At 39.0% G+C, this 27500-nt stretch overlaps 2 protein-coding genes across 2 annotated transcripts in view; both read right to left on the bottom strand.

Moving 5' to 3' along the window:
* LOC144956834 (uncharacterized) overlaps positions 1–7629 on the bottom strand; it is a 9571-nt gene extending 1942 nt beyond the window's left edge. The window contains exons 1-2 of the mRNA XM_078887589.1: positions 7530–7629; positions 1–5449 (exon numbers count right to left, since the gene is read on the bottom strand). The exon at positions 1–5449 is cut by the window's left edge and continues 1942 nt beyond it. Of these exons, the coding sequence (XP_078743715.1) occupies positions 2912–5419 (2508 nt within the window). The 5' untranslated portion in view covers positions 5420–5449; positions 7530–7629 and the 3' untranslated portion in view covers positions 1–2911. The remainder of the gene's footprint in view (positions 5450–7529) is intronic.
* A 10236-nt stretch (positions 7630–17865) lies between these two features.
* Positions 17866–25194, bottom strand: LOC144957343 (transmembrane protein 60-like). The gene is made up of 2 exons (XM_078888514.1): positions 24749–25194; positions 17866–22271 (listed from the first exon to the last, which is right to left on the bottom strand). Exons 1-2 carry the CDS (start codon positions 24903–24905, stop codon positions 22024–22026), a joined length of 405 nt encoding a protein of 134 aa, XP_078744640.1. The 5' UTR covers positions 24906–25194; the 3' UTR covers positions 17866–22023.
* Between the last annotated feature and the right edge of the window lie 2306 nt (positions 25195–27500).

The following is a 27500-nucleotide window of genomic DNA, read 5'->3' as shown; positions in this document are numbered from 1 at the left end:
CCCTTTACTTTCGATTCACGAACCATACAAATTATTTAATCGTAAATATTATTCAATTTCACTCGTTTTAGAGGACGTCTGGCGAGAAATATTCTATAATATGAGATTTTTCTGCATCTGATTTAATAATTAAAATCAATTGCTCTAAAACGTACGGGCAGACGGGCAGACGAGCAGAGGGGTAGACAAGACAGACTAGCAGAACACAGCTCCATAAATGCCGATAACCGGTGTTGACAAAGGGCAGTGCTCCTTCTCCCCCCCCCCCGCCCCCCCCTATAACCATTTTCGGTCAAACTTGATGACAATAACGAGTTGGCATACTACTTAAATTATATAAGAACGCTATAATTGTCATCATCATCATCATCATCATCATCATCATCATCATCATCATCATCATCATCATCATCATATACAATGGCAAAAAGAACTGCTCCCAGAGAATGGGACAAGTGTTTGATATGTCAACAAGATAACCCAGACCGTTTATAATGTCCCTCCAAGTCTAGGAGGTATGACAAAGGGCAAGGCTATGAAATTCTTTTTGAAGATTTAACACAATTCAATTCCTTGGTTTGTGATTAAAACAAGTTGGATGTATCAATTTTTTCAAATTCATCAGAAAAAAAATGAGATTTTTGAAAGCTTAAAACAAAATGATGCTAAGTGGCATAAGTATTGTCGTGTAAAATTTAACGCCAAAAAAATTAGGCGATTAGAATTAAAGAAATCTAAAAGAAATGCCCTACAAGAATTCCAAACTTCGTCATTTGACTTGGAGGAGTCATCGTGTGAGATAGAATTTATTTCGCCACCCACGCGAATAATGAGACAAATTAGAGATTGGCTATAATAAACAAACGTGCTTTTTTGTTGTAAAAACATGGAATCTGGAGTACTCCATTCTGTAATGACAACAGACATGGAAGAAAATATTCGTGAAATAGCGTTATCTATCAAAGATTCTGATACTGATATGTTGTCATTTATTGCCGGAGGAGATTTAGTTGCCCAGGAGGCACACTACCATAGACTTTGTCATGCACGATAGTTAAAAAACAAGCTTTAAAAGATGTCACTGCTGATGATACCGATGATGTCACAGTTCTTGAAAGAAGTCGAGCTTTTGCTAACATTATATCTTTTATAGAAGAGAACCCTGCAACAAATGTGACGATCGACATGAACCACTGTGGAGCTTATTTCCAGAATTGTCAAAAGTGTCCCAAAAACTCACCAAGTGTTCATGTAAGAGAGAATGTATCGGCACCCGATGCAAGTGTTTAAGGTCCGGTTTGCCTTGCACTGACTTATGTAGATGCGGGGGGTGGGGGGGGGGGGTGTTAGGTCAGTACAGTAATGAGCAAAATTCTCTCTCTCTCTCTCTCTCTCTCTCTCTCTCTCTCTCTCTCTCTCTCTCTCTCTCTCTCTCTCTCTCTCCGTCTCTCCCACTCACTCCCTCTCCCTCTTTTATCTACTAGTTACAACACGAAATAACCATCAGTTAGCTAGCGTAAATGGTTACCGGTGTATTTAAAGTTTTAGAACGCACATTGTATTATCGTGGTTATTTCCTCGGATAAGTAATGCTATATAGGAAAAAATAAAAGTGCTAAAAACGCACTGTTATGATAAATTGCCAGAGTTGTTCTATAGCAGGTGTTATTTATACGGGTCATAGCTACCTATATGCCAATTTTCAGGATTTCAACCCCAATGTGCACGGCTTTAGACTATTTTTCCCTAATACAATGATTATGAAGAAAATATATATTTTTATGCAGTTATTTCCCTTGTTTAATATAGCTGTAATAGGTAAAATCTAAGGCATTAAACCGATACGTTATGATTGATTGCCAGAGTGGTTCTAAATCAGATGTTTTTTTCTATGGGTCTTAGCAACCTGTATGCAAATTTTCATGCTTTCAACCCGAATTTGCACGGTTTTAGCCTAATTCCCCCTACTAAATATGCTTTTGTCATTTTTAAAGTCAACATTTATTATCAGCGCAATCATCATCAGTATCATCATCATCATCATCATCATCATCATCATCATCATCATCATCATCATCATCATCATCATCATCTTCACATTACCATCATCAATAAATTCAGATTAAAAATAGACAAAAAAATAAAATTATTTTTTGTAAGATCATATCAAAAGTTATGTCTATATAATATCATAACACATTTTGATTAGAGCAAACGTATAGCACAATGTCCACTAAAACGTACTCAAAGCTCTTTCCAAGGCGTTCGTAAAACCAACAGCAGCAATACTTAACATGTAAGACGAGGCATCATGATACAGACAATTCTGTTTACAGGTATACAGTTTACATCCCAGTACGATTAGAAAATGTGAGTAAAAAGCTGTTCCGATAGTTTAGAACCAGTTACTAAGTTACTATGCGTCATTACAAGGGTAGTGACGTCAAGACTGTTGAAGCCCATTGAGCTATGGAGAGGTGGCTTGCTGAAGGTCACATAACGCGGTGGATATTTGAACTAAGTATCTTTTGGGTACCATACTGTTTAGCCACACTACTCTCTCTCTCTCTCTCTCTCTCTCTCTCTCTCTCTCTCTCTCTCTCTCTCTCTCTCTCTCTCCCCACCCATCCTTTCTCCCCACCAAATGCAATGACGATAGTTTTTGGTTGTCTCGAGGAGTTCGACCCTTTTGGTCCAATCGAGTCTCGTCACTCTAATGCGTTTATGTGTGTGTGTGTTTGTGTGTGTGTGTTTGTGTGTGTGTGTGTTATAAAGAGGGTGAGATAGATAGAGATAAAGATGGAGAGATAAAGAGAGAGAGAAAGAAAGAGAGAGAGAGAGAGAGAGAGAGAGAGGGAGAGAGAGAGAGACAGAGAGAGAGAGAGCGAGAGAGAGAGAGGGGTAATCGGTATTACATAAAGTCAACAGAAGGCACCAAGGCAGCTTTGAACTTTTCGTATCGCCGTCTGGTTCTCCATTTGAGACGTTTACAAAATGACCAGGGCGGCTCGTACATGGTCCAAGCATCCTGCATTTCTGATTGCTGAGATTGAAGGAATGAGAAATGCTTGGAAGACATCGTCGACGACTGCTTGCGGCGGGCGAGGGCTTTGACGGTCGCTCTCTTGATCTGCGCCAGTTTATCTTTATAAAACAAAGAGAAGTAGATTCGGTACGCGTCTCTCGCCACCTCCTTCTCCCTTTGAACAAGGAGCCGCTTGTGCTCTCTCGACTCGTCCGTCAGCGTCTTTGGCAGGCCGTTGAGCACGTGCTGCCGTAAGATGAGCCACCGTCGCCGTGCGCGTTGACCCCGGCGACGTATACGGTGAAAAGCCGAACGGGCGTTGGCGGTGTTGTACATGTCTTTACCAATGTTGGAAATGTGACCGGTGACTCGAGTCAGGGATCTCATGCACATGGAAATGACGTTGGCGAAGATGGCCATTCCGAGGATGATGTAAGGCATGAAGTAGGCGAATGATTTGGTGTCAGCCGGGATGACGTCGCCGTACCCGACTGTTAACACGGACATGATGAGGAACCAAGCACCGTCCATGTAGTTCCAGCTTTCAAACAGAGTGGTGATGAAGGTGCCCAGGACGACGTAACCCAAGGTCATCACGGAGTTCATGACGATCAAGCCGGTGGGTTCCACGTCATGCACGTTCCCTTCGCTCATGTCGTCCTCATCGTCGCTCATCTCGTTTAGTCGCGCCTTCATTTGGGCTTCTATTTCATTTTCCATGCCTTCGAAATCGGACAAGTCAAAGCCCGTGGAGTTATTGTTGTTGACTTCGTCTTCTTCTTCTCCTTCTTCATGCTTTCCAATTCTCCACATACTTTTTGGCTTTCCTCCAATTTTTTCTCTTCCAAAGCGGTCAAGATCACCGCCTACACTAGTCAACACGGGGTCGTTAGTTGAATACAACTTAGATGTCACATATGAGGTTATATTTGTAAAGAATTTTCTTGTTGCCTGAGACACAGTCATCAGTGGACTATTTCGTGTTAGCCGTCCTTGACCTTTCAATCTGTACTTTCTTACACGGATCACGAATAGCTTTTTAACCATTTTATCATATATAATATTATTCAAGTAGGCAAGCCGAACAATGAAAGGACAACACGGCGAAGTGGCAATCTTTCTGAAGAAGTCATGACTTTTGGCCGAGGAACCACGAATTCTCTGAAAGTTTCTTTCCCGCTTTTGTGACTCGCGTTCTATAATATTTCCAGATACCCTGCTGTATCTCTTATTATAGACCCCGTTGGTATTAAGACATCCCTGTGATTCGAGATTTTGCGAACGAAGCTCATCTGGCTGCTGCTCCTTCCTTCTAATAGGCAGCTCGTCACCATCAACGTTCAAATTCAAATAATGTGCATCCTCGTTCGTCGACGACGGGCAATCGCAGCGTGTATAAAAAGCCTCTTCGCCGTGCTCCTTCTCGGCCGAAAGATAAAAATCACTCGGGGTACTAAAACGTATCCTTCTTCTCAAACCTTGGCAATAGTCGACGCCTAGAGCCGTGGTGGTGGTGGTGGTGTTTTCACTTCGGTTATTGGAGTTTTTATCATTCAAGCCACTGTCCACCGAGGTCGTCATGTTGGACTCGTCACCACCCCCGCCCACATCTTGACGAGCATTCACATTGGCTAACGTGTCCCTTTCCACGACGCCTCTGACATCATTCATGAATTTCGTCCATTTAGACGGCCCTTTTGCTTTTTCTCTTTTCCTAAACTTAGCGATGAGTTCCTTTTTGGACTTGTTCAGGGTTTGATCGAATTTTTCATACTTGTCTACGTCCTCGTTGGCCTGCTCCTTGATGGTCATGTACGACTTGTAACCGGTTCTCCACGAACTGATTATCAGACTGTTCAGCTGAATGCCCAGCTCAGCAAACACAATGGCCCCGACAGGAATGCTGAAAAAGGCGTACAAGACGGAGACGAAACGCCCTAGCAAAGATTTCGGGGCCAAGTTTCCGAAACCGAGCTGTGTAAAAGTTGTCACGCAAAAGTACGTGGACCCTTCAAACGTCCACTGAGGATTCGGCTTACCATCTATGAAAAAAGTTCCGTTCCTGATCGCAGCGGTGTAATCGTTGCTGTAAAAACCGAGCTGGTTGTCGAACTCGCTCTTTTCTTCTTTTTCCGGTTTGCCGGCGGTGAAGACTTTGAACAAGACGACGAGAAAGTCGTGTCGTTTCCGGCTGATGAAATTGATGGTGTGTTGCTCCGGAGGCGATTCCACCAGTTGGAATAGAAACCCGCCAATGACGCTAAACACAGCCAATGAGGAGACGAGTAAGAAAATACGAATGATTGTGCGAAACTGACGCAAAAAATCCGCCACAAAGACGAACAGTCTTTTGGACTGTTTTGACAGAGCTTTCAAATACCCACGTCTCGCCATAGTAAGTCTGATTTTTGTCTGGAGTCCACGCTGAAACAGAAGGGAATGTAAATTACAGTTTCTGTATGACATATGTATCACCAACATATTCACTTTTATTTTGAATAAATAATAAAAATAATAAAATTCCCTTTATTAGGGGAATTTTGTTTTTACGGCCTATTCCAAGGGAAAACTGGAATAACCCAGGCGTTAGCCGCTGTGCAGCGCCAGAAACTGAGCTAGGGCAAAGTGATTTGCTCATGGCCACAAAGTGCAGCGGTATTCGAACTCGGTACCTTTCAGGTATGAAGCAAAGACCGCTGAGCCACGCTGCTCCCGCCGAACTATATTTAAATTGTGAGTTTTTATATAGAGCGATATCCACTTAAGGTGCTCAAAGCGCTTTACAAGGGATCCCTGGACAACAGCAACACTTAACACGTAGGATAGGACATGACGCCTGTTAGGCGATATTACAATTTTTTTCGGACAAAGACAACGCTGTTAACGGACAGGTACTAATTTTACACCCGACTACCGTCAGAAAATGTGAGTAAAGAACCTTTTCCAACGACTCAACTATGCGCCGATCAAGGCTCGAACCCAGGGCCTTCCGATCCGAAAGAGAGTGTCATACCACTAGACCACATAGCCGCACATTTTATTTTGAAAAAATAAAATCCAATAACATGAGATTTTTTTTTTTTTACAGATGAATAAAATGAGAAAAAGGTGTTTATGAAACTCCTAGACAAAACAGAAAATAAAATAAACACATCTAAGATCCCAGGTTCGATCCCCAGTCGAGGCAAGCAAACATTTTTTTATTCCGCCCAGATCCTCTTAAATGGAGAACAACTAGAAGATATAACGCCGTCAAATTCATATCGGGACATACCCTTAGTACTTAAGATGGCTATGCAGTCTTGTGGTATGACACTAGCTTTCGGATCGGAAGGTCCTGGGTTCGGCGCATAGTTGAGTCCTTGGAAAAGGCTCCGCCCCCTCCACACAAAAAACAAAAAACAAAAAACAAACAACCCCCCCCCCCCGCAAAAACAAAAAAACAAAACAAAAACAAAACAAACAAAAAACAAAACTAAACAAGCAAACAAAAAACAAAACAAACAACAAACCTAACCAAAACAAAAATTAAGAAACAAAGAACCCCCCCCCCCCCCTCCCAATAAAAACAACAATCCCCCCCCCCCCCTCCCCCACACACACAAAAACAACCCCCTAAAAAACAAAACAAAACAAAAATAAACATGAAAATAAACAAAACAAAGCAAACAACAAAGAGCATCATATAAACTTGTTTTGAATCGTGCTTCTCATCACAGCTATTTGATTTAACATGATATTGAATATACTATGATCTAAGACTATGCCTAAGCATCGGCTCTAACCGACGACGTGTGCATGCATGCAGGGCTGACCTTTGAACCCACTTATGGGTCTCGTTTAACAGTGTTGTACTGGACAATATTTTACGTCATGTTTTGAGATTTCGATTACAACAATGAGCCCATATCAGACCAGGAAATAAGTCACGTCAGCCCAAACGATACGATAACCAAGGGGGGCCTTCCGAAAGCTCCTCGTGCTAGCATTTCTTTCAGTTAGTATTTTCACCGTGGATCTTTTATCATGCGTTTATTTATTCAATTTGTCAATATATATCTAGTAGCATTTTAAAAACTCTCGAACAAACCTTGATAGATTAGTGAAAGTTTAAGCTTTCCTAATACGACCATTGTTATTGTTTTAGTTTTCCGTCACCATTTTGTTTTGTGAAGTATTGAAAGCAGTCCAAGTTTTTTTTCCCCCATTAGGGTTAGCTCGAGGTCGGAGGATTTTTTTTTTCTATTAGGGTTAGTCATAGGTCTTAGTAAAGGTGCTAGAGTGTTTGTTTTTTCCTATTAGGGTTAGGTAAAGGTTACTAGGTTTTATTTTTTCTGAGGATTAGTTGTGGGAATATTTGAGTTGTTTCCCTTAGCACGAGGAGCTTTCGGAAGGTCTTCCCAATAACCAAGCATTGAAAAAAACAAAACACTAAAAATTCCCCGAACCTGTATAAAACCCTTAAAGGGAATACTTTTTACCTTCCCTTTTTAGTGATGCATACCTTGTGTTCCCCAAAAATCCAAGCACAAACGTTATTCTGTATTGCTTACAGTGAGCAAGATTGAGAACATTTTAGTGTTGATCGCTCTATGCGTATCTGCTCTCAATGATTGTTTACAAAAAGTTAAGAAAACTACTCGTTCAATATACAGTCAGTCAGTTATATTTAGTGCTCAGTATTTTTCCCACAAACACAGTCCCGGACGACGTGCAAATTATTTATCGAGCCATCTCATCTCATGTAGTTCCATATCTGAAGCAGACGTCGGAGGTCATCTTCCGCCAAGCTGATCTATCTCTTGCCAATTCTATTAAAGCAGCGCCACCTTTCTCAGCTTCATCTGTCCAAGTTCTTATCCCTTTCAAATACGTTATTATTTGTCTTCCTCTTATTCTTTTTCCATTCATCTTTCCAGTCAAGGCGAGTATTTCCAAACCAGGGTGGCGGATAATGTGTCCTAAAAATTCCATTTGGCGTTTGATGATTTTTGTTATCAGTGATCTTTTTCTGTTTGCCATTTCTAAAATTTCTTCATTTCTTTTCCTTTCCATCCATGACACCCTCATCATTCTTCTGTAAAACCACATTTCCACATCGAGCCATAATATCACAAAATCAAAAAGATACTCAAATGCTAGATAGAAAGAAGCTTAGAATGCAACAGCTTTTTTTTTTTTAAACGAACAAAATACCAAAACGGAACGTTTCAGGTTGGTTTTTTGTTTTTAAGGGTTTTACGGCGCTTGCAACACATTTAGGTCATATCAGCGCCAGTAAAAAGGAATAAAATTGGACAGTGAAAGGATTCTAGATGTACAATTAAAAGGACTTGAGGAAAACAGTAAGACAAAGGGGAGTGGTTCAAATAGGGAACAGATGCATATTCCACAGAGTAGTTAGTTTGAGATCACCTAAAAGTCTCACCCATACACCAGCACCAGATCCCACTAAGAGTAATGCACTCAAATGTTTACAAATAAATAAAATAACAGTACATGACAGAGGAAAAAAAATATCATCTCCCAAAACTATAACTATACATTCGACTGTTTCCCTCCCAGCCAAAGACTCCGGCCAGGAAAAAACTTAGCAATCTCATTCCAAGACAAAGACAGTAGAACGCAATTGGAAAACAGATATAAGGGGATATAAGACACCGTATGTACCCCGCTGCCCACTATGGGAGGTCAGGAACCCCCTGGCTTGGTTACTTAGCAGATGCAGAACAGAGCGGAATATTAAAATAGTTTTAATGAAGAAAGAAAAACTAACTTTAAAAAAATTGTAATAATAAGGATAAACGACACAAATGTGAGGCATATAAAGTAATTTTATTTACATAATTTTCAAATATCAACGAGTGTGATATTCTAAGCATTCAAAAATCTGGATTCACAAAGCAATCTGCCCGTCACTGAAACCCAAAAAAGACTGGCATTACTTGGTTTTACTTGGTTTTTGCACCGCCTAGTGAGTTGTCGTTAGTAGAGCTCAAGGAAACAAGTGGTCTCATTGGTTGAACTATTGAATACAACTCACGATTTGTTTTTCTTTTGTGGCCAAAGACTGGCATTATGACGTCATTTTTTGGTCCGTGTCAGGCTTTAAGTTAACGATGGCTACGGTCTGATCAAACATCGGTACTAGATTGTGTATAGATAGTTCGAAGATGACGTCACTTAGGTCTTTGTTATTGTTTTTTGCCATCCGCGTTTATGAGTAATGCTCACTGAACTGTATTAACCTGACTATAAACGTTCATGGATACATACAGTTTTGTGTGTTGGTCCGTTATACTTCCGGATGGCAATGTTATGAGCTTCTTAGCCAAGCGCATACTATTATCTATAGATAGAATGCGCTTGGCCAAGGAGTTCACAACATTGCCATCCGGAAGTATAACGGACCAACACGCAAACTCTGTGTAACCATGAACTTTTATAGTCTGGTTAATACAGTTTAGTGAGAACAACTCACAAACGCGGATGGCAAAAAGAATAACAAAGGCCTGAGTGACGTCATCTTCGAACTATCTATACTGTGCTTTGAGCCTTTTGTTTGTTGGAAAGCGCATTATCCACTTAGCGTGCTCATAGCGTTTTACAAGGGGTCCCTAGCCAACAACAAACTTAACATGCAGGACGAGACATGACCGCCTGTTAGCGTAGCCATCGTTAACTTATAGATAGTATGCAGATGACGTCACTCAGGCCTTTGTTATGGTTTTTGCCATCCGCGTTTGTGAGTTGTTCTCACTAAACTGTATTAACCAGACTATAAAAGTTCATGGTTACACAGAGTTTGTGTGTTGGTCCGTTATACTTCCGGATGGCAATGTTGTGAACTCCTTGGCCAAGTGCATTCTATCTATAGCCTGACACTGACCAAAAAATGACGTCAAAATGCCAGTCTTTGGCCACAAAAGAAAACACTTGTTTTCATGAGCACTACTAACGACAACTCACTCGGCGGTGCAAAAAAAAAAACCCCAACAAATAATGACGTCAAAATGCCAGTCCTTTTGGATTTCAGTACCAGGCTATGACATAACGATGGCTATGCTGTTAGGCGATATTACAATTTTTTCCCCCGACCAACAGATACAGCGCTGTTGACGGCCAGGTACTCATTTTACACCTGGATATGATGAAAGAAATATGAATAAAGAGACGTATCCAAGAACTCAACTATGGCGCCGCTCAGAGCGGGACTCGCAACCAGGACCTTCCGATCCTAAGGCGAGTGTCATACCACAAGACCACATAGTTTAATTAATCGGGTAACTGCCGTATTTTAAAAAAAAAATTTGGCCAGAAAACTCGTCCTTGAAATAGAAATCGATTTAAATGACCCACACCTAAGAAAAAAAAAAAAAAAAAAAAAAAAAAAAAAAACAACAAAAAACAAAAAACAAATAAAACTTGGGACCTTGCGAGGTCTTCAAGGAAGTTCTAGGTTTGAGAGTTTTTGCCAAGATGAGGGTAACTTAAATCGATCGATATTTGAAGGACGAGTTTTCTGGCCAAATTTTTAAATACGCGTCTTTCCAGAGTATACGACAGTTAACCGGAAAACAAAAATCAGACTTATGTAATATTATGATAATAATAATAATAATAATAATAATAATAATAATAATAATAATAATAATAATAATAATAATAATAATAATAATAATAATAATAATAATAATAATAATAATAGATCTTTATTGTCCATAAATATGGCAATTTGTCATTTAGTTACAATTAACTATAACATTGAACAGATATTTCACTCCTACTCATTCTCTCTCTCTCTCTCTCTCACACACACACACACACACACACACACACTCTCTCTCTCTCTCTCTTCCTTCCACGCGTGCGATATACACAACATACACATATTCATTTCGTTTTCAATTTGTTACAATATAGATATGTCATAATGATCCGCTATTTCCTAAGTGTGGAAATAAATAAATGAATATAATATGACCTATTCTGTGTTGAGTATTCACTCATCTGTACTTTGTTTATATTATAATGATAATAATAATATTTTGAATTGCAGAATGTACGATCTATGTTTTTAATAAACAAGGGATTTCTGTACTAAATAAGGTTTCAATTTTAATTTGAAGCAAATGTGGGAATGTGAATGGCGGAAAGCCATGAAGTCAAAATGTCAAAAAGTAAACGACTTTGTAAATCAGTACCTTGACAAAGCTGACAACCTGTTCAGAACGATGACTGAAGAGGCCATTATGAAAAAAAAAATAAAAATAAAGAAGACAGTCTGTTTGGGTTAGTAGAATTTTAGAATGCGATATCCAAGTTGCAGAAGCGTTGCGAGAACATTTTGCTGAGATGCAACGAATCTTCAAAAACAAATCCTGTTTCGCAACAAGATATCGGAGAACACATGCGAAAATATGCCGAAGAAAATGGTTACCTGAAACAACCCAGAATAATGCTCATCGGAAGTTTCTTGAGCGATAAAATTCTTCTTACAACACCACTTTGGTTTTTTGTTTTTGTTTTAAAGGTTTTAGGGCGCTTGCAACACATATAGGTCATATCAGCGCCAGTAAAAATTAAGAAAATGGGATAGTAAAGACATTCTAGATGTGCAATCAAAGGAAATTAAAGGGAAAAGTAACACAAAGGGGAATGGTTCAAAAAGGGAACAGATTTAGATTACAAGAGCACACTACCACCTAAAAGTCTCACCCAGACACCAGCACAAGATCCCACTAAGAGGAATACACGCATATGTTTAAAATAAAAAATACCAGTACAGAACAGAGAGATGATTTACAAGGGAAAATATATCATCTCCCAAAACAATAACTATCCATTTGACTATTTCCCTGCCAGCCAAGGTCAGGACAAAACTAAGTAATCTCATTCGAAGACAAAGAGAGAAAGTAATTGGAAATCAGATACAGGGAGATAGAAGACACAGCAACTACCTCCCTGCCCACTATGGGAAGTCGGGAACCCCACCCAGAAATTAAGCTTTGTTTGTTTTTGTTTTTTGTTTTTATGTGTTTAACGGCGATTTCAACACTAAATTAGGCTTTAATTTTAATCTGAAGCAAATGTGAGAATGTGAATGGAAAGCCATGAAAGTCCAAATGACAAAAAGTAAACGATTTTATGAATCAGTAGGCTACGTCGACAAAGCAGTCAACCCGCTCAGAACAATGACTGAAGAGGCCACTATAACAAAAAAATTAAAGAAGACAGAATGTGATATCCAAGTTTGTCACAAAACGCTTGTTATTTGAGTTATGATGCTTGTTTCCTGTGATGTTACCATTTGCTACAAAACCAATACCATTATTACTGTTGCGGGCTACGAGCTAATTGTGATTGAGAGTCTAAGGGACTGCTCAAAATGGTAATTTTCTAAATGTTGATATGTACTGGTACTTTACAATTTTAAGATTATTGCGTTACGGGCGCTAAGCCGATGTTTGTTGAAAGTCATTTATTTGGGCTTCGCAATTTAATGTGAGTAGTAAATCGATCAGGATTTACATTTTATTTGCAACAATTAAAACGAGAGTCATAAGCATCACTGGGCAATTTATCTCTCCACCTTGCTACAAGGAAAAGCATTGGAAGTGTATACGAGACTTGATGAAGATGAGGCGATGAATTATCAGAAAGTCAGGGATGCTCTGCTGAAGCGTTATAACTTGACAAAAGATGGATTTCAAGAAAAGTTCAGGAAGAGTAGGCCGGAGGCAGGAGAAAGCATTGGTCAGTTCAAAACACGAATCCAGTCCTATCTTGAGAAATGGATACAGTTGTCAGAGAAGGACAAGAATGTGTCTACCGATCTGATTGACTTGTTCATGATGGAACAGCTGATGAAGGACTTGCTCATGTTTGTTAAAGAGAGAAAGCCTTATACAGCCAATGATTTGGTGGAGGAAATGGAAAAGTATGTTTGTGTTCACGGTGCAGCAGGGGCTTATGTGAAGTCTAGTTATGATAGAAAAGCAGAACAACCTCCAGTCACCACGCAATATCCTGCAAACAGGACACCACTTACAAACAAGGACAGATCATCACAACAATTACAATGTCATCACTGCAGGAAATTTGGTCACAAAGTCAGGGACTGCAGGACTCCGCGAGTGCTATTATCAGTGGATGTAGATTTTGTGGAATCAAAAATCATCATGAAAATGATTGTTGGCTAAAACAACAGATGGCGAGGGACAAAATCAAAAGCACTGAGTCCAAGAAGAATCCGCAGATTCAGAAGAAAACGCAACCGAATGGCGCAAGTAATAATATAACAGATCCCAAACACTGTATAACCACAATATGCGAGGGATACGAGGAAGCGCAACAGATGCCAACCCGGGAAGGCTATCTAAATGGCAAAAAGGTCACGGTCCTGAGCGACAGTGGATGCAGCACTGTTGTTATTAAGAAGGGCTTGAGCAAAATTGTACCCGGTAAAGAGGAATATATGAAAATCAGCCTAGAATGTCTGTACTAGCACCATTAACAAATATCTCGACTGTCCTTACTATGCAGGAGAAATTGAAGACGTTGAGACGGAATCCCCTTTGTATGCTGTAATCTTGGGTAATATCCCAGGTGTCAAGTGCCCAGGTATTAAATGTGATGAGCAAACGACGGCTGTGGAGACACGAAGTCAAAAGCAGAGAATAATCAAAGCATTGCGGACTCCAGTATCAATAGATATCGGAGTCACTGTCAAAGACCTAGTTGAAAAACAGGAAAAGGATAAGTCTCTAACAATTTGAAGAAATTTGGCGGAAATGAGCGAACGTAGACACAGTGGTCGAAACAACACCACATGGTTTGGACTCGAGAATGATGTGCTTTGCCGCTTTTTCCAGTCACCAACAAAATACCATGGAGATGTATGTAGGCAGGTAGTTGTTCCGGGAGAACTGAGAGAGACAGTATTGAGGCTGGCCCACGAGAGCATCATGGCTGGACATCTCGCATCTAAGAAAACGACTGATCGGATCTTGTTAGAGTTTTATTGGCCGAATCTTTGGGATGATGTGAGTAGATTCTGTCGATCATGTGACACGTGCCAAAGGAGCGCACTCAAGGGACAGACGACTAAAGTGCCTCTTATTGATGAGCCATTTAGTTGTGTTGCCGTGAACATCATTGGACCCGTCATACCAGCTTCAGACAGAGGAAATTGGTACATCCTTACTCTCATGGATTATTGCACGCGATTTCCAGAGGCGATGCCATTAAACTTAATAGACACAGAGCACGTGGCTGAGGCGTTAGTCGATGTTTTCAGCTGTACCGGAGTGCAAAAGGAAATGCTACATGACAATGGAACTCAGTTTACTTCCGACATGATGAATGAAGTTAGTCGCCTTCTCTCTGTGAAGCAGCTAATCAATCAATGTACCATCTGCAATGTAATGGTTTAGTTGAGAGGATGAATAGAACTCTCAAAGGAATGTTAAAGTGACTCGCCAATGACAGACCAAAAGACTGGGACAGATACATCAACGCCGCTCTCTTCGCTTATAGAGAGGTACCGCAGGAGTTTCTTGGATTCTCGCCATTCGAACTCCTCTATGCACGACCTGTGAGAAGCCCTATGACAATACTCAGAGAACTTTGGACAGGTAACATCACGGATGAGGAAGTAAAGACAACCTACCAATATGTGGTGGGCCTGCACGCAAAGATGGAGAAGGTTATTGAAGTCGCCCACGACAATCTGAGAAGAGCCTCGGGACGATACAAATCGCACTTCGACCGGAGGGCTAAAGCAAGAACTTTTGATAAAGGAGAGAATGTGTTGCTCCTTTTGCCTACAAAATCGAACAAGCTTCAACTGAAGTGGATGGGACCATTTACGGTCATTAAAAGGGTAGGTGATAACAATTACACTATTGATATAGGGAAATATCAGAAGACATAATATCATGCCAATATGCTGAAAAAGTATTGGGAACATAAGTGTCCTGAATCGCCCACACAAGAAATCGGATTACTGGGGGTCGCTACAGCTACATTGATTGATGACGTGGAGGACCAGTATAATATGCCGAATATGATAGCTTCGGAAGAGCCTCAGCTGAGAGAGTTGGGAAAATTAGAAGCTGTAAAAGATTCAGAGAATCATGGTCCAGACTGCCTTTCTATTCTAGAGTCTGGTCAAACGTTTTTTTTGTTAAAGTTGGACCAAAGTCAGATGGACTTAGTTCTTGAAGAGGGAGAGAATGTCACAAAACGCTTGTATGTTATCATGAGAAACATTTTGGTTCCCTAATTATCTGAAAAACAATATGATAAAAATCTTTCATACCTGGACTTGAAATAGTGGAAATCACAATTTTATTTAAGAGAACTTGTGACGGAAAAAGTGCGTTGCCATAGCTTAGGTAGACAGACTGTGAACTATATAATGGACTCCTATACCAATAATATCGACATTCAATAATGTGGTCGAGATAGATAGAGAGAGAGAGAGAGAAAATAAGTAGGAGTGAAATATCTGTTCAATCTTACAGTTATCGTTTAACATTATAACAAGTGTAACTAAATGACAAATTGCCATATTTATGGACAATAAAGATCTATTATTATTATTATTATTATTATCTTCATCCTCCTCCATCATTGATTGCATGTCTTCGTATTATTAAGTAAGATAAGGGGCCCCAACGTTATAGATGTAGGTTTCGAGGTACATGCAGAAAAATTGAAACCAGAAAAGAGAACCATCGTATCAAGAGAAATAATAAACGATGAAGTTTTCAGCAAAGAGCTAATAAATATAATTCCAAAATTCATGGTCAACAAAGACAAGATCGGTTCTTACAACACTGAATTGAGAAATCTCCATAACAATCTTGCCCCCATTAAGATGCGCATCGTCACAAATAGAAAATCTGCACCGTGGATAAACAACGATATCAAATTACAATGATTTAAGGAAAGTTCTGAAAATCACAGCCTATGTCATGCGGTTCAAACGTACATAAAAAAATTCCTTAAATTTTGTAGTGAAAGGAATTCTGATCCAGGTTCTCCCCCTGCAAATGTAGTTGTGGATTTTTAAACTATACTTTAAAACGAGAATTTAGGATATAGAACAATAAACTGTGCTTGGAGTGCCATTTCATCTTTGAACATAAAAGGACAAGATGATTCTTACCACAAAACAGTCAATAGATTTATGAAAGGAATATTCAATCCGAGACCTTCACTACCTAGATACAATGTCATATGGAATCCTGACGTAATATTAACATTGGATTAATTAATTCTGGCACTGATACACATCGCTTTAAAACCATTGTTGCTGGTACATTACATCAAAAAGTTCCTACTCCTTCTGTGGATGAAATTGAAAGAGCTAAGCAATATTGGCTGTAATAATATGTACAAAATGAGCATTTTTCTGAAGAAATAAAGCTCCTTCAATCAAATGAGAATATTCCAAAATCTAGTGCGCTACATTATCTCACACCTATTTTATCTGAAGATGGTTTGCTGAGAAGCATTGGAAGAACATTGAATGATCCACCAATATGACTACCACAAAAAGATCCATTTACTTCCCTGATTGTGAAAGATATTCATGACAACAACTTTCATGCAGGTGTTTCTTTCACTTTATGTCAACTGCGACATTTTTGGAATGTCAAAGGATGCCAAACGAATCATCAATGAATGTCTTATATGTAAAGGCACAGATTACCTTCTCAAGACAACTGCGCCTTTACCAAGCTTCTGAGTTACAAAACAAAATTCTTTTGAGACAGTCAGTATGGATTTTTTGCGGTCCACTAATTACCAATGAAGGAAAGGCATACATTTTCTTGTGCAGTCACAAGAGCCTGTCATTTGGAATTAACATCTAACATGTCTCCCAATTCAACCATGCTGGTACTTCGACAGATGATGAGTCGCAGAGGTTCTCCTAAATTAATAGTATGCGACAATGCTCGGTCCTTCAAAAAGCTATGACAATCGCTGTGTTCGGATATCAAATTTTACTTCATTTCATCTTAATCTTATTCTCCTTGGTTTGGTGGATTTTATGAATGACTCAATTCTAGTATCAAAACAGCGTATCATTAGGAAAGGCTAAACTGTTTGAGGAATGAAGAACATTGTTGAGAGAAGTTGAATCTTTCATTAACAAAAGACCTTTCATACACGTTACAAATGATCATGGAGACCCCTTACCATTACCACCAATTGATTTTATTCAAACTTCAGCACCACCCTGTGATGACAAAACTTCAACTACAACAAGTGAGCAGTTGTCTGTACGGTTCAAACACAGGCAAACAATGCTGAATTCAGTTTGGAGTCAATGGAGAAAACAAAATCTAAATCAACTACACACCCTGTTCCTTCAAATTGAAGGGAACTTTAGACACTTAAAAGCAGACAAAGAACGCTACAACAAATCATTCTTACCAGTTAGGAATTATCAAATTACCCTTAAATTGATTTAGAAAGGGGGATTTTTTGTCCAATCATATTACAGTGAATATGTACAGACATAATAAATATATTGTGTATATTGTATAAATATATGGACTTGTCACATGTGATGATGATGATGATGATGATGATGATGATGATGATGATGCTGGTGATGATGATGATGATATTGATGCTGCTGCTGATGATGATGATGGTAGTAATAATAATAATACACATTTATACAGTGCTCATTCTCGGGTAAAATACAAGCTCTGGGCACTTTACAATATAAATTATCAATTCTGAAAAATAAATAGTAGTGGTAATGATGACATGATGATGATGGTGGTGGTGATGATTATGATGACCATTGGTGATGTTGATTTTTTTTTCTGAAGAATCGGTAATGAAAAAAAAAAATTCCATGAATTTCCCCGATAAAACATGGAAAATTGCTGGGTATGGGTAAATCTACAACCCTAAAGATCCAGTGTTTATCATCTTACTCTAAGCACTTAAAAATTCTTATTTCTCCCAGCAGACAATAAAACTTTTATTTATACAGTGCAATATCCACTAAATGTACCCCAAGCACTTCACAAGGGTTCCCAAGCCAACAGCAACACTTAGGAAATTAAGGAGCAGGCACCGGTACAAGATAAAGATCTGAACACAAAGGTCAACTGATTTTTTGGGGATGTTTTTTTTTTCATTGTATTTTTCTCTCTTGCTTTGTCTGGCACATTTCATACACTCGTTCAGTTCTTTATATAGCAACAATTAACATGCAGGATGAGACACGGCGTCTATTTGGCGATACAGTATTAACATTTTTTGCAAACTGAGACAACGCTGTTAACTGCCATTTTACATCTGATTACAGGGAGAGTATATAAGAAATGGTTCGACAAATGGATGATGCCAAGTCTGCAAAGATAGATCATCATCAAGCCCTACTGCAACCTCCTCGTGGTGTCGAACGATAACAGGTCAAGCTGGCCAACTGCAGAGGGCGACAAGAATAGGCAATGGCAAACCATTCTTGTAACTTTGCCGAGTTAACTGCATGAATAAGTCCAAAAAGTTAAATGGTGACAGCGTAAAGGGGAGCATGTTTTCACGGAAGACTGCTGCCTCGCTCGGTTGGGAGTGTGATGTTCGTCAGGTCACATCGAACAGTCAGCCAGTTACTAGGCGAAATAAATTTAACAAATGTGACAAAACCAAAATTGGGACATGGAATGTCAGGACCTGTGCCCAAAAAGGAAAACTAAACAACATTCTAAAAGAAATGAAACGGCTCCAAATAAATATTCTTGGCCTGGCAGAGATGAGATGGAAAGAGCAGGGAACCATGTCAAAACAAGAAAACAACATGACATATAAGATCATATGGAGTGGTGGAACCTCTTTCCAAAAAGGAGTAGGGATGATCTTAGACCAAAAATCAACCAAATTTTACAAAGGGCATGTAGCAATCTCAGACAGAGTTTTGCTGGTTAAGCTAAGAGGACCTGTAGTTGACACCAATATTATTCAAGTTTATGCACCAACAGAAGAGGCGACAGATGCAGATATGACAGAGTTTTACCATTCACTAGACAAAGCAAAACGAATGTGTAAATCACAAGAAGTCCTTATGGTAATGGGGGACCTAAATGCTAAGATTGGCAGAGGCAGAGATGGTGACATAATCGGACCACATGGACTCGGAGACAGAAATGAACGAGGAAACATCTGGGCAGATTGGTGTAGAACAAATAAATTAATGATTTCAAACACCTGGTTTCAACAACACCCAAGAAGAACCTGGACATGGCAATCACCAGGGGACAGAGCAAGGAACCAGATAGACTTTATAGCAGTATCATCAAGATTCAGAAATGGCATATTAAATTGCAAAACCTACCCAGGTGCCGATGTAGACAGTGACCATGTCCCAGTTGTTTGTACAGTAAGGATAAAGTTTAAAGCTATTCAGAGAACAGCTGGTAGAATAAAGAGGGATTACAGGTTATGCAAAGACAATGGCATACAAACAAAAATGAGAGAAGAATTTGAAAATGCACTCATGATACAAAGCCAAAGTGAACCTGATAACGAAAAATGTGAAAAACAATTTGATATATTCCAAAAGTGTGTCAAAGCAACTACAGAAAAGCACTTACCAATAGCTCAAACAAACAGCAAAAAGGAATGGATGACAAATGAAATTCTAAACCTATTTGAAGAAAGACGAAAATGCAACAGAGGGTCTGCAGAATACCAAACATTGAACAACCACATTAAATCCAAATGCATCGAGGCACACGAGAACTATCTAGACTGGAAATGCTGCGAAATCGAAAGAGAATACAAACCCAACCCCCAACAAGCTCACCAAAGAATAAAAGAACTATCAGGGAAAAGGAAAAGCAAAGCAGCAGGAAGTTGTATCCAAAACAAACAAGGGGAACTGCTATTTGAAGAACAACATATAGAAAGCCGATGGGTAGAATACATAGGCGAACTGTACAATGATCCAAATAGAAATGAACCACCACTGAAATTCAAAGAACCATTAAGCGGACCAAACATCACCAAAAGTGAAATTGAACATGCCATGGAACGAATGAAGGATGGTAAAGCAACAGGCCCTGATGAAATATCTGTAGAGGTATTAAAAAGCCTAGGAGATCTAGCAATTGATGAACTTCACATATTATTCAACAATATATACAATACTGGGAAAATTCCAGAAGATCTCTGTAACTCTATTTTCATAGCAATACCAAAGAAAGCAGGTGCAGTCAGATGCGAAAATTTTAGAACTATAAGTTTAATAAGTCACATCAACAAAATACTGTTGCGTATAATTATCAACAGGCTAAGGAATAAGATTAACCCCGAAATCGCAGAAGAACAATATGGATTCCAACCTGACAGAGGGACAAGGAACGCAATATACCTCCTCCGTGTTTTAAGTGAAAGAGCTATACAGGTTCAGACCCCACTATACCTCTGTTTTGTCGACTACAAAAAAGCTTTTGATAGAGTACGCCACGAAGAAATACTAAAACAACTGCACTCCATTGGCGCTGATGAGAAAGACCTCAGACTCATGCAAACATTATACTACACCCAGCAGGCATCTATCAAAATCGGAAACTCTACAGGAAATTCCATTCCTATTAAGAAAGGAGTCCGTCAAGGGTGTGTTGCCTCACCAGATCTGTTTAATCTATACCAAGAAACAATCATGAGGGGCATAAATAATATGGAGGGAATAAAAGTAGGAGGTCACAACATAAATAATATAAGATACGCAGACGATACGGTACTCATTGCGACATCAGAAATCCAACTTCAAAAGATTGTTGACAAAGTGGTAGTAGATAGTGAAGCCAAGGGAATGGAAGTGAATATCACCAAAACAGAATGCATGGTAATACAGAAAAACCCCGAAAACAACAACACCTGCAATATAACGATTCACGGCGAGCAACTTACCAACGTAGAAAGTTTTAAATACCTAGGTTCAATAGTGACAACAGATGGAAGATGTAACCGAGACATACGAGCAAGAATAACTCAAGCCAAACAGGCCTTCATGGACCTGGGAAACATTTTGAAAAACAAACAGATGTCGTTCGGGATTAGATTCCGAGTCTTGAAGTGCTACGTGTGGCCAATCTTGTTCTACGGATGCGAAAGCTGGACTACAAATGCAGAAACACAAAAGAACATTGAAGCTTTTGAAATGTGGTGCTTGAGAAGGATGCAGAGAATATCGTATACCGCACACAAAACGAACGAAGAAGTGCTAAAACAAACATACCAACAAAGGAAACTAATGCCCTTAATAGTGGATCGACAACTATCCTTTTTCGGACACATAGTAAGGAAAGATAAGAATGAATACCTGGCAAGTTGTGGAAAAATACCTGGTAAACGCGCCCGGGGGAGACAAAGAAAAACACTCATAGACCAACTGAAGGGCTTCACCAACCTAACAATCCAAGAGCTGTTTGAAAAAGCAAGAGACAGGGAGGAATGGAGAGAGATAATTCATGCAGTATCCGAAGCCTGGACCAGGCATGGAACCTAGAAGAAGAAGAATATAAGAAATGAGCCTTTTCCGAGGACTCAAATATGCGCCAGTCCGAAGTCTCAAATTACAAGACCACTTAGCAGCACATATTTTGTAATATACAGAATGACACATTTAGACTTTCAGGATCCAGTACTTGTACATCTGTTTTGGACTAAAACAATTGGAAAAAAATAAATTTCCAGGGCAACTTTATATTTCTTTGCTTTTTAACAAAAGGATAGTGTGGGTCTCCCATGCGACTGAACAGAGATTTGGACCCGGGACATTCGTAATAAGTTCAAAGCAAACTTGGATGAACCCAGAACCTTTGTAATACGCTCAAGGCAAATTTGGGTGAACCCAGGACCTTTGTAATAAGTTCAAGGCAAGTTTGGATGCATTACCCCTACACCACAGCACAAACATTAATAATCCAAATAAATATGAATATGATAGCAGCACCAAAATGTCACCGATACGGATGTCTTGATATCAGCACCTTAAAGTTGTCAAATATTCCCATGGTGATGAAAATCCAGAATGGAATGAATAGATAGTACATGCTGATGTCGAACGATTCCAGGCGAAGGCAAAGCAACACTTGAAAGACAATTTTCAAAAGGCAACAGGACAAGAGCCCAAACTTCCGTTTCTTTGTCATGTCATTCCTGTCCACTGTGCTGGCAATCGATGACATCAGGTGGATGATGATATTCACTGTGGAGAAGAATAAGGGGAATATCAGATAACCTTATTAACAAATATATAGAGAGAGAGGTAAAGAGAAGAGAGAGAGAGAGAGAGAGAGAGAGAGAGAGAGAGAGAGAGAGAGAGAGAGAGAGAGAGAGAGAGAGAGACATAGTCCATCACCTCCATAAGGCCCACAGAACCAGAGCTTTATCCCCGTTTCTGAAGCATAAAATAGGCAGTTATTTACAACTTCTACCCTTTGTTTACGGATGACAGACTATCAGAAAAGTACTTCCCACGTGCCAGCACCCTAATCACTGCATGGTGGACAAGGGAGGGGGGGAGGGGAGTTAGTCACAAATCTCAACTTTACCTGGGATCAATCCAGGTCCCTAAGCCTGCGCAGCAGGTGAACCAACTGAATATCTGGACTCACAACTACCCCTGTGGTTTTTTGCATCATTTTAACCTAAATAAATAAATTTTACAATTTTCCACAATTTTGCCCAGTATATTTGATATTTTGGCACTTAAGTAAACCATCAAAGTGCCGAGGGGGTGAAGTGGCCGAGTCGTTAAGGCATTGCACTGTGACCTGGAAGGTCCGAAAGCGAGTGTCACACCACACGACCACATTGCAGGTGTCAACCTAATTACCTACCAATACACTTCTCTTGATTAACGTTGCAACAGATTAAATATGATTTTTTGAAAAGTCTAAAGTATCAAAATTTGAACACTTTGAAATTATTGAATAAAAAACAATCACTTGAATAATGACCAAACATCAATTCAAATTGCAAAAAAGGTGGACAATTAAGGAGTAAAGAGATAACACATTTTTGGAGGATTCAGACTCCACCATTTTCACCTTCATGAGAATTATAATCAGATTCGTAAAATCCATTATGATCCAACAAAATTTTTAAAGTTTGTATATGGAAATCTCCATGCATCTATCCATTTCCGTTATTAAAAAAAAATTTTAAAAATTGAAATATAAGTCCTCATTTATATTAGTATTATTATAACAATGAATACAGTCTGATGCTGATGTTTGCAGAGAAAATCTGTTTGATCATGTTGCAGTTACAATTAAATTTGTTGGGATTGCACGATTCATGAGAGAGTGCAATACTTAGAATTACGTTAGAAATTACGCAATTTTGTGGAATTATAATATATATATATACATTTAAATAGCAACGCATAATAAAAGCATATGCTTTCCTTTTCATAATTTTCGTGACCCTATCTTTATCATTGCGATGATCAAAATACTGAACTGACCAAAGCCTTTCTTCCAATGGCTGAAATTTTTATTGACTATATATATCTACCGGCTAGGTGTTGGGTAAATAATTTGAGGAAATGGCTTTGGGCCACAACCCCTTCCAACCTTAGTGACTTATTGCAATTGCCTGCTTTTTGAGATCAAAAAAAAAAAAAAAAAAAAAAGAGAAAAAGGAATGACTATTAATAAATATACTGAGTTGCTCACCTTGAATTAGTTTCATTATTCAAAGAATGAAACAAATTGACATTTATCAAGCAACTAAAATAAAATGGTGACTATTCTTTATTTTCATGGTTTAAAAATTTCCAGTTATCTGCAATGATTATCAGTTGTGCTTGAGAGTTCCTGGGCGTTCCAACCCAAATAAAATAAAGACCATACAATAATAGACGCAAAATTTATCTGTAAATATTTAATCCTTCTCCCACTCCCACCATACCAGCGTGGCTCAGTGGTACGGTCTTTGCTTCGCACCCAAATGGTATTGAGTTCGACTACCCGCCTCAATGTGTGGCCTTGATCAAGGCACCTCGCCCTAGCTCACTTTGCAGTTGACGCCTGGGTTATTCCAGTCTTCCCTTGAAATAAACCCTTAAGACAAATTTCACCTTGGGGATGAATAAAGGGAATTTTATTTTATTTATTTATTTCATGGATAGGTAATTAAAAATAATACTGTAACTGTAACTCACAAGTTATGACATAACTCCAGACCCCTGGTGAGCAACTCAGTGGGTATGTTTACTAAACAGTTGTTGAAGTGGTGCCTACGCCTACATAAGGAATTTCTCCACACCTTCTGTGATAATCTACTAAAAAAACCCACTTATCCCCAATAGGGTTACAATCACCCTCACCATCGCCATCATTGATTAGGTAGGTTGTTTGATATTTTTTCAAAAATAAAAATTAATATAATTATTTTATACAATAAATAGGCCTTTAAATTAAAGAAACCATTTAATAATATGATATCTTACTTTTACTTTTAGATCTAAAAACGGTTCCAAAGTTATGATGATTTTTTTACTGCTCAAAATTTACTATTGCAAAAAGCTCAGAATCTGTGACTGATAATTCCCTCACTGGACAGCCTCTCGATAAGGTGGTGTAGGGGAGGCCTCCCGACTACTGATTGAAACGAGACTTTAGCATAGAGAGAGTTGGTCATTGATTGATATTGGACAGGAAAACCTCTCTGACTTACCAACAAGTTGGATGATGATTGCAGCGTCAAGAACCCACAAAGGTATGAATATAATGAACCAGTTCCAATCCACCTTCCCGTCAATTCGAATGGCAAGAAATATCACGAAGACAAGGAGAATGAGCCATGTGAATAAGCTTTTAGGTACGACAGACATTCTCTCGGTGCAGAGCAGCCTACTGATTGAATTGGTTACCAAACTGAATGAACCAGGTATCAATTGTTACTTGTGCTATGGTCTATCTATGGTACTACAACTCAGCTGAGAATATAGAACAATCCATTAGTTTGGTTTCCGGGTTTCTTGCTGAAAACATTTGAAAATATGAGGGAGCAAAATGATCTGCTTTGACTGACGGCGTATTCCAAGTCGATGATCAAAATACAGTTATTCTGTTTGTCTTTCGCACTTTTCCTCCCACTGTATCACTTTCTCAACATGGAACAAATTGAACTTTTTCCATAGAAGAGCTGTAAAAGTAAAAATGTTTACATAGACGTTTGTAATGTACCAAGTATTAGAAAAGTACAAACATTAGTTGTTTGAAAGTCTTAAGCATCGGTTGGTAAAATTCGAGAATAAGATCAAAAGATTATGATATAAAACAACGTTTTGATAACATTGAAAGTTTATTTTTATTTATCCTCAAAGCATTGATTTATAAGTATGTAACTCGTGCATTCTTGGGGTTGCGAAATAATTAAGCGGTTTTCTCCCTTTGGTCATTGTACATAGTTAATTAAACGGGAGCAACGTGAGAACACCCATGTAACGTTCTCTGGGGAAACACTGTGTATGGATATTTTGGAAGGCCCGAATTGACAAGATCTCATAAAGTATTCATTTACTTACTTAATCCTATTCGATTGTCGGGACCGATATAACTTCTGTCCACCGTCAGCTTTCACCACCCCCTCCCCAAAACAAAGGATGTCATCTCTCTTTCTACACAAAACCTTCTCAATGTCTCCAGTTGCATTCCCCCATTGGGAATTCCCTCTGGAGTAATCACATCTCAATGATCTACAAAGGCTTGTAACTTGTAAATTAGATGGGATCTTGTAACCGATGTTAATTTCAGTAATCGGGTCACCTCACATGGGTGCTTTCAGTCCGGGGTAATAGGGTTCAACAGTCGTGACGTCACTTCCCTCGTAATGATGCATAATAATTTTTTACTGGTTTTAAACTATTGGGAAAATGGCGGGCGCCCTTATGAAATACTTCTCCGACGAGCATAAAAATATATCTAGAGGAGAAAAACATTATAATTCTGATCATGTTTTGACTTTTCTGATCACATGACATGTGAAAAAGTTCTAGCCAGCACGAAGAATAAAAATTACCGATTTCTTTGTTTAGCACCAGCTCGTTGCTGGGCGGACGTGACATCAGACTTTTGAATCCTATTGACACGACACCATCCACGCTGTGGTTGGATAGCTCAGTCAGTTTTGCAACCGCTCAAATTCCTCTCTCTCTCTCTCTCTCTCTCTCTCTCTCTCTCTCTCTCTCTCTCTCTCTCTCTCTCTCTCTCTATCTCTCTCTCGGCCAGGCGGAGGGTGTCGTGTCAATTGGATGCTGACTTTGGCACTGACCCCCGTGACTTTTTATACTCTGTTTTCATCTGACATTTCCCCATACCCTATTTTTCTCAGAGTCTCGATATCATCATATTAGTCTTTTCCCTTTTCCTTTTTGTCTTGTACATCAAGGCATTTGAAGAAAATTCTTTTGCTGTAATACGTACGCTTCAACAGTCGTAACGTCACTTCCCTCGTAATGACGCATGGTAACTTAGTAACTATTTCTAAACTATCGGAACAATGGCGGACGCCCTTATGAAATATTTCTCCGACGAGCATAAAAGCGTATCCAGAGGAACAAAAACAAACATTATAAATCTGATCATGTTTTGACTTTTACACACTCTGATCACAAGACATATGAAATGTTCTAGTCAGCATGAAGAATAAAAAGTAACGATTTTGTTTGTTTAGAACTAAGATGGCCGCCGTTGCTGGGCGACGTGACATTAGACTATTGAATCCAATTATAAAAACTTAATGCTGTTTAGTATAGTTATTTTTGTTTTACTGAACAAACTTATGTATAACATCCAGCTATATAGACGTGTACATATTTGCAGGTCTGACATCCGAACCCACTTATGGGCCTAGTTTAACATTGTTGTAATGAACAATATTTTGCGTATTTTTTTTTTTAGATTTCCATTACAACAATGAGCCCAAATGGAATTGGGTCATCAGACCTGCAAATAAGTGCACGTCGATCTATCTAGATATTTATTGCTTTTGAGTTTAAGTTCAAAAATCAAATTTTGAGTTGAGTTGGTATGACATGTTATGAAAAATCTTGAAAACGGTCGGTAAGGATAAAGTGAACGAAGGCTTTGCATACGGCAGACGTAGCCTTTGATAACACTTGCTTAAAAATCATGTTACAGTATTATGTCACCACTTTATTAGAGAGACAAAAGAGGGCTTTGCAGTATGGGTTTGTGATGTAATCTGTGGCCATTAGATAGGAGACGAGGGGGCTGTGCATAGTCTTGACAACAGGTAGACAATGACAGCTGTAAAGAGAGACTGAGCGATATCCTTTGTTTTGGGATTGACAATTGTGCATTGTGATCAATGAGTTTGGTGAGAGCTCTATTGTCTCTCACTCATCACGGCTAAACTATTTGACTCTTACAAATGTTAAGAACAAAAGAGTGAATGTTAATCC

The sequence above is a fragment of the Berghia stephanieae genome, chromosome 11 (assembly GCF_034508935.2).
Source record: "Berghia stephanieae isolate SIO BIC M18660-M18661 chromosome 11, UCSD_Bste_1.3, whole genome shotgun sequence".
Lineage (NCBI taxonomy): Eukaryota > Metazoa > Mollusca > Gastropoda > Nudibranchia > Aeolidiidae > Berghia > Berghia stephanieae.
Note: the sequence above shows the minus strand (reverse complement) of the source record. Positions and strands in the feature narration are given on the sequence as shown.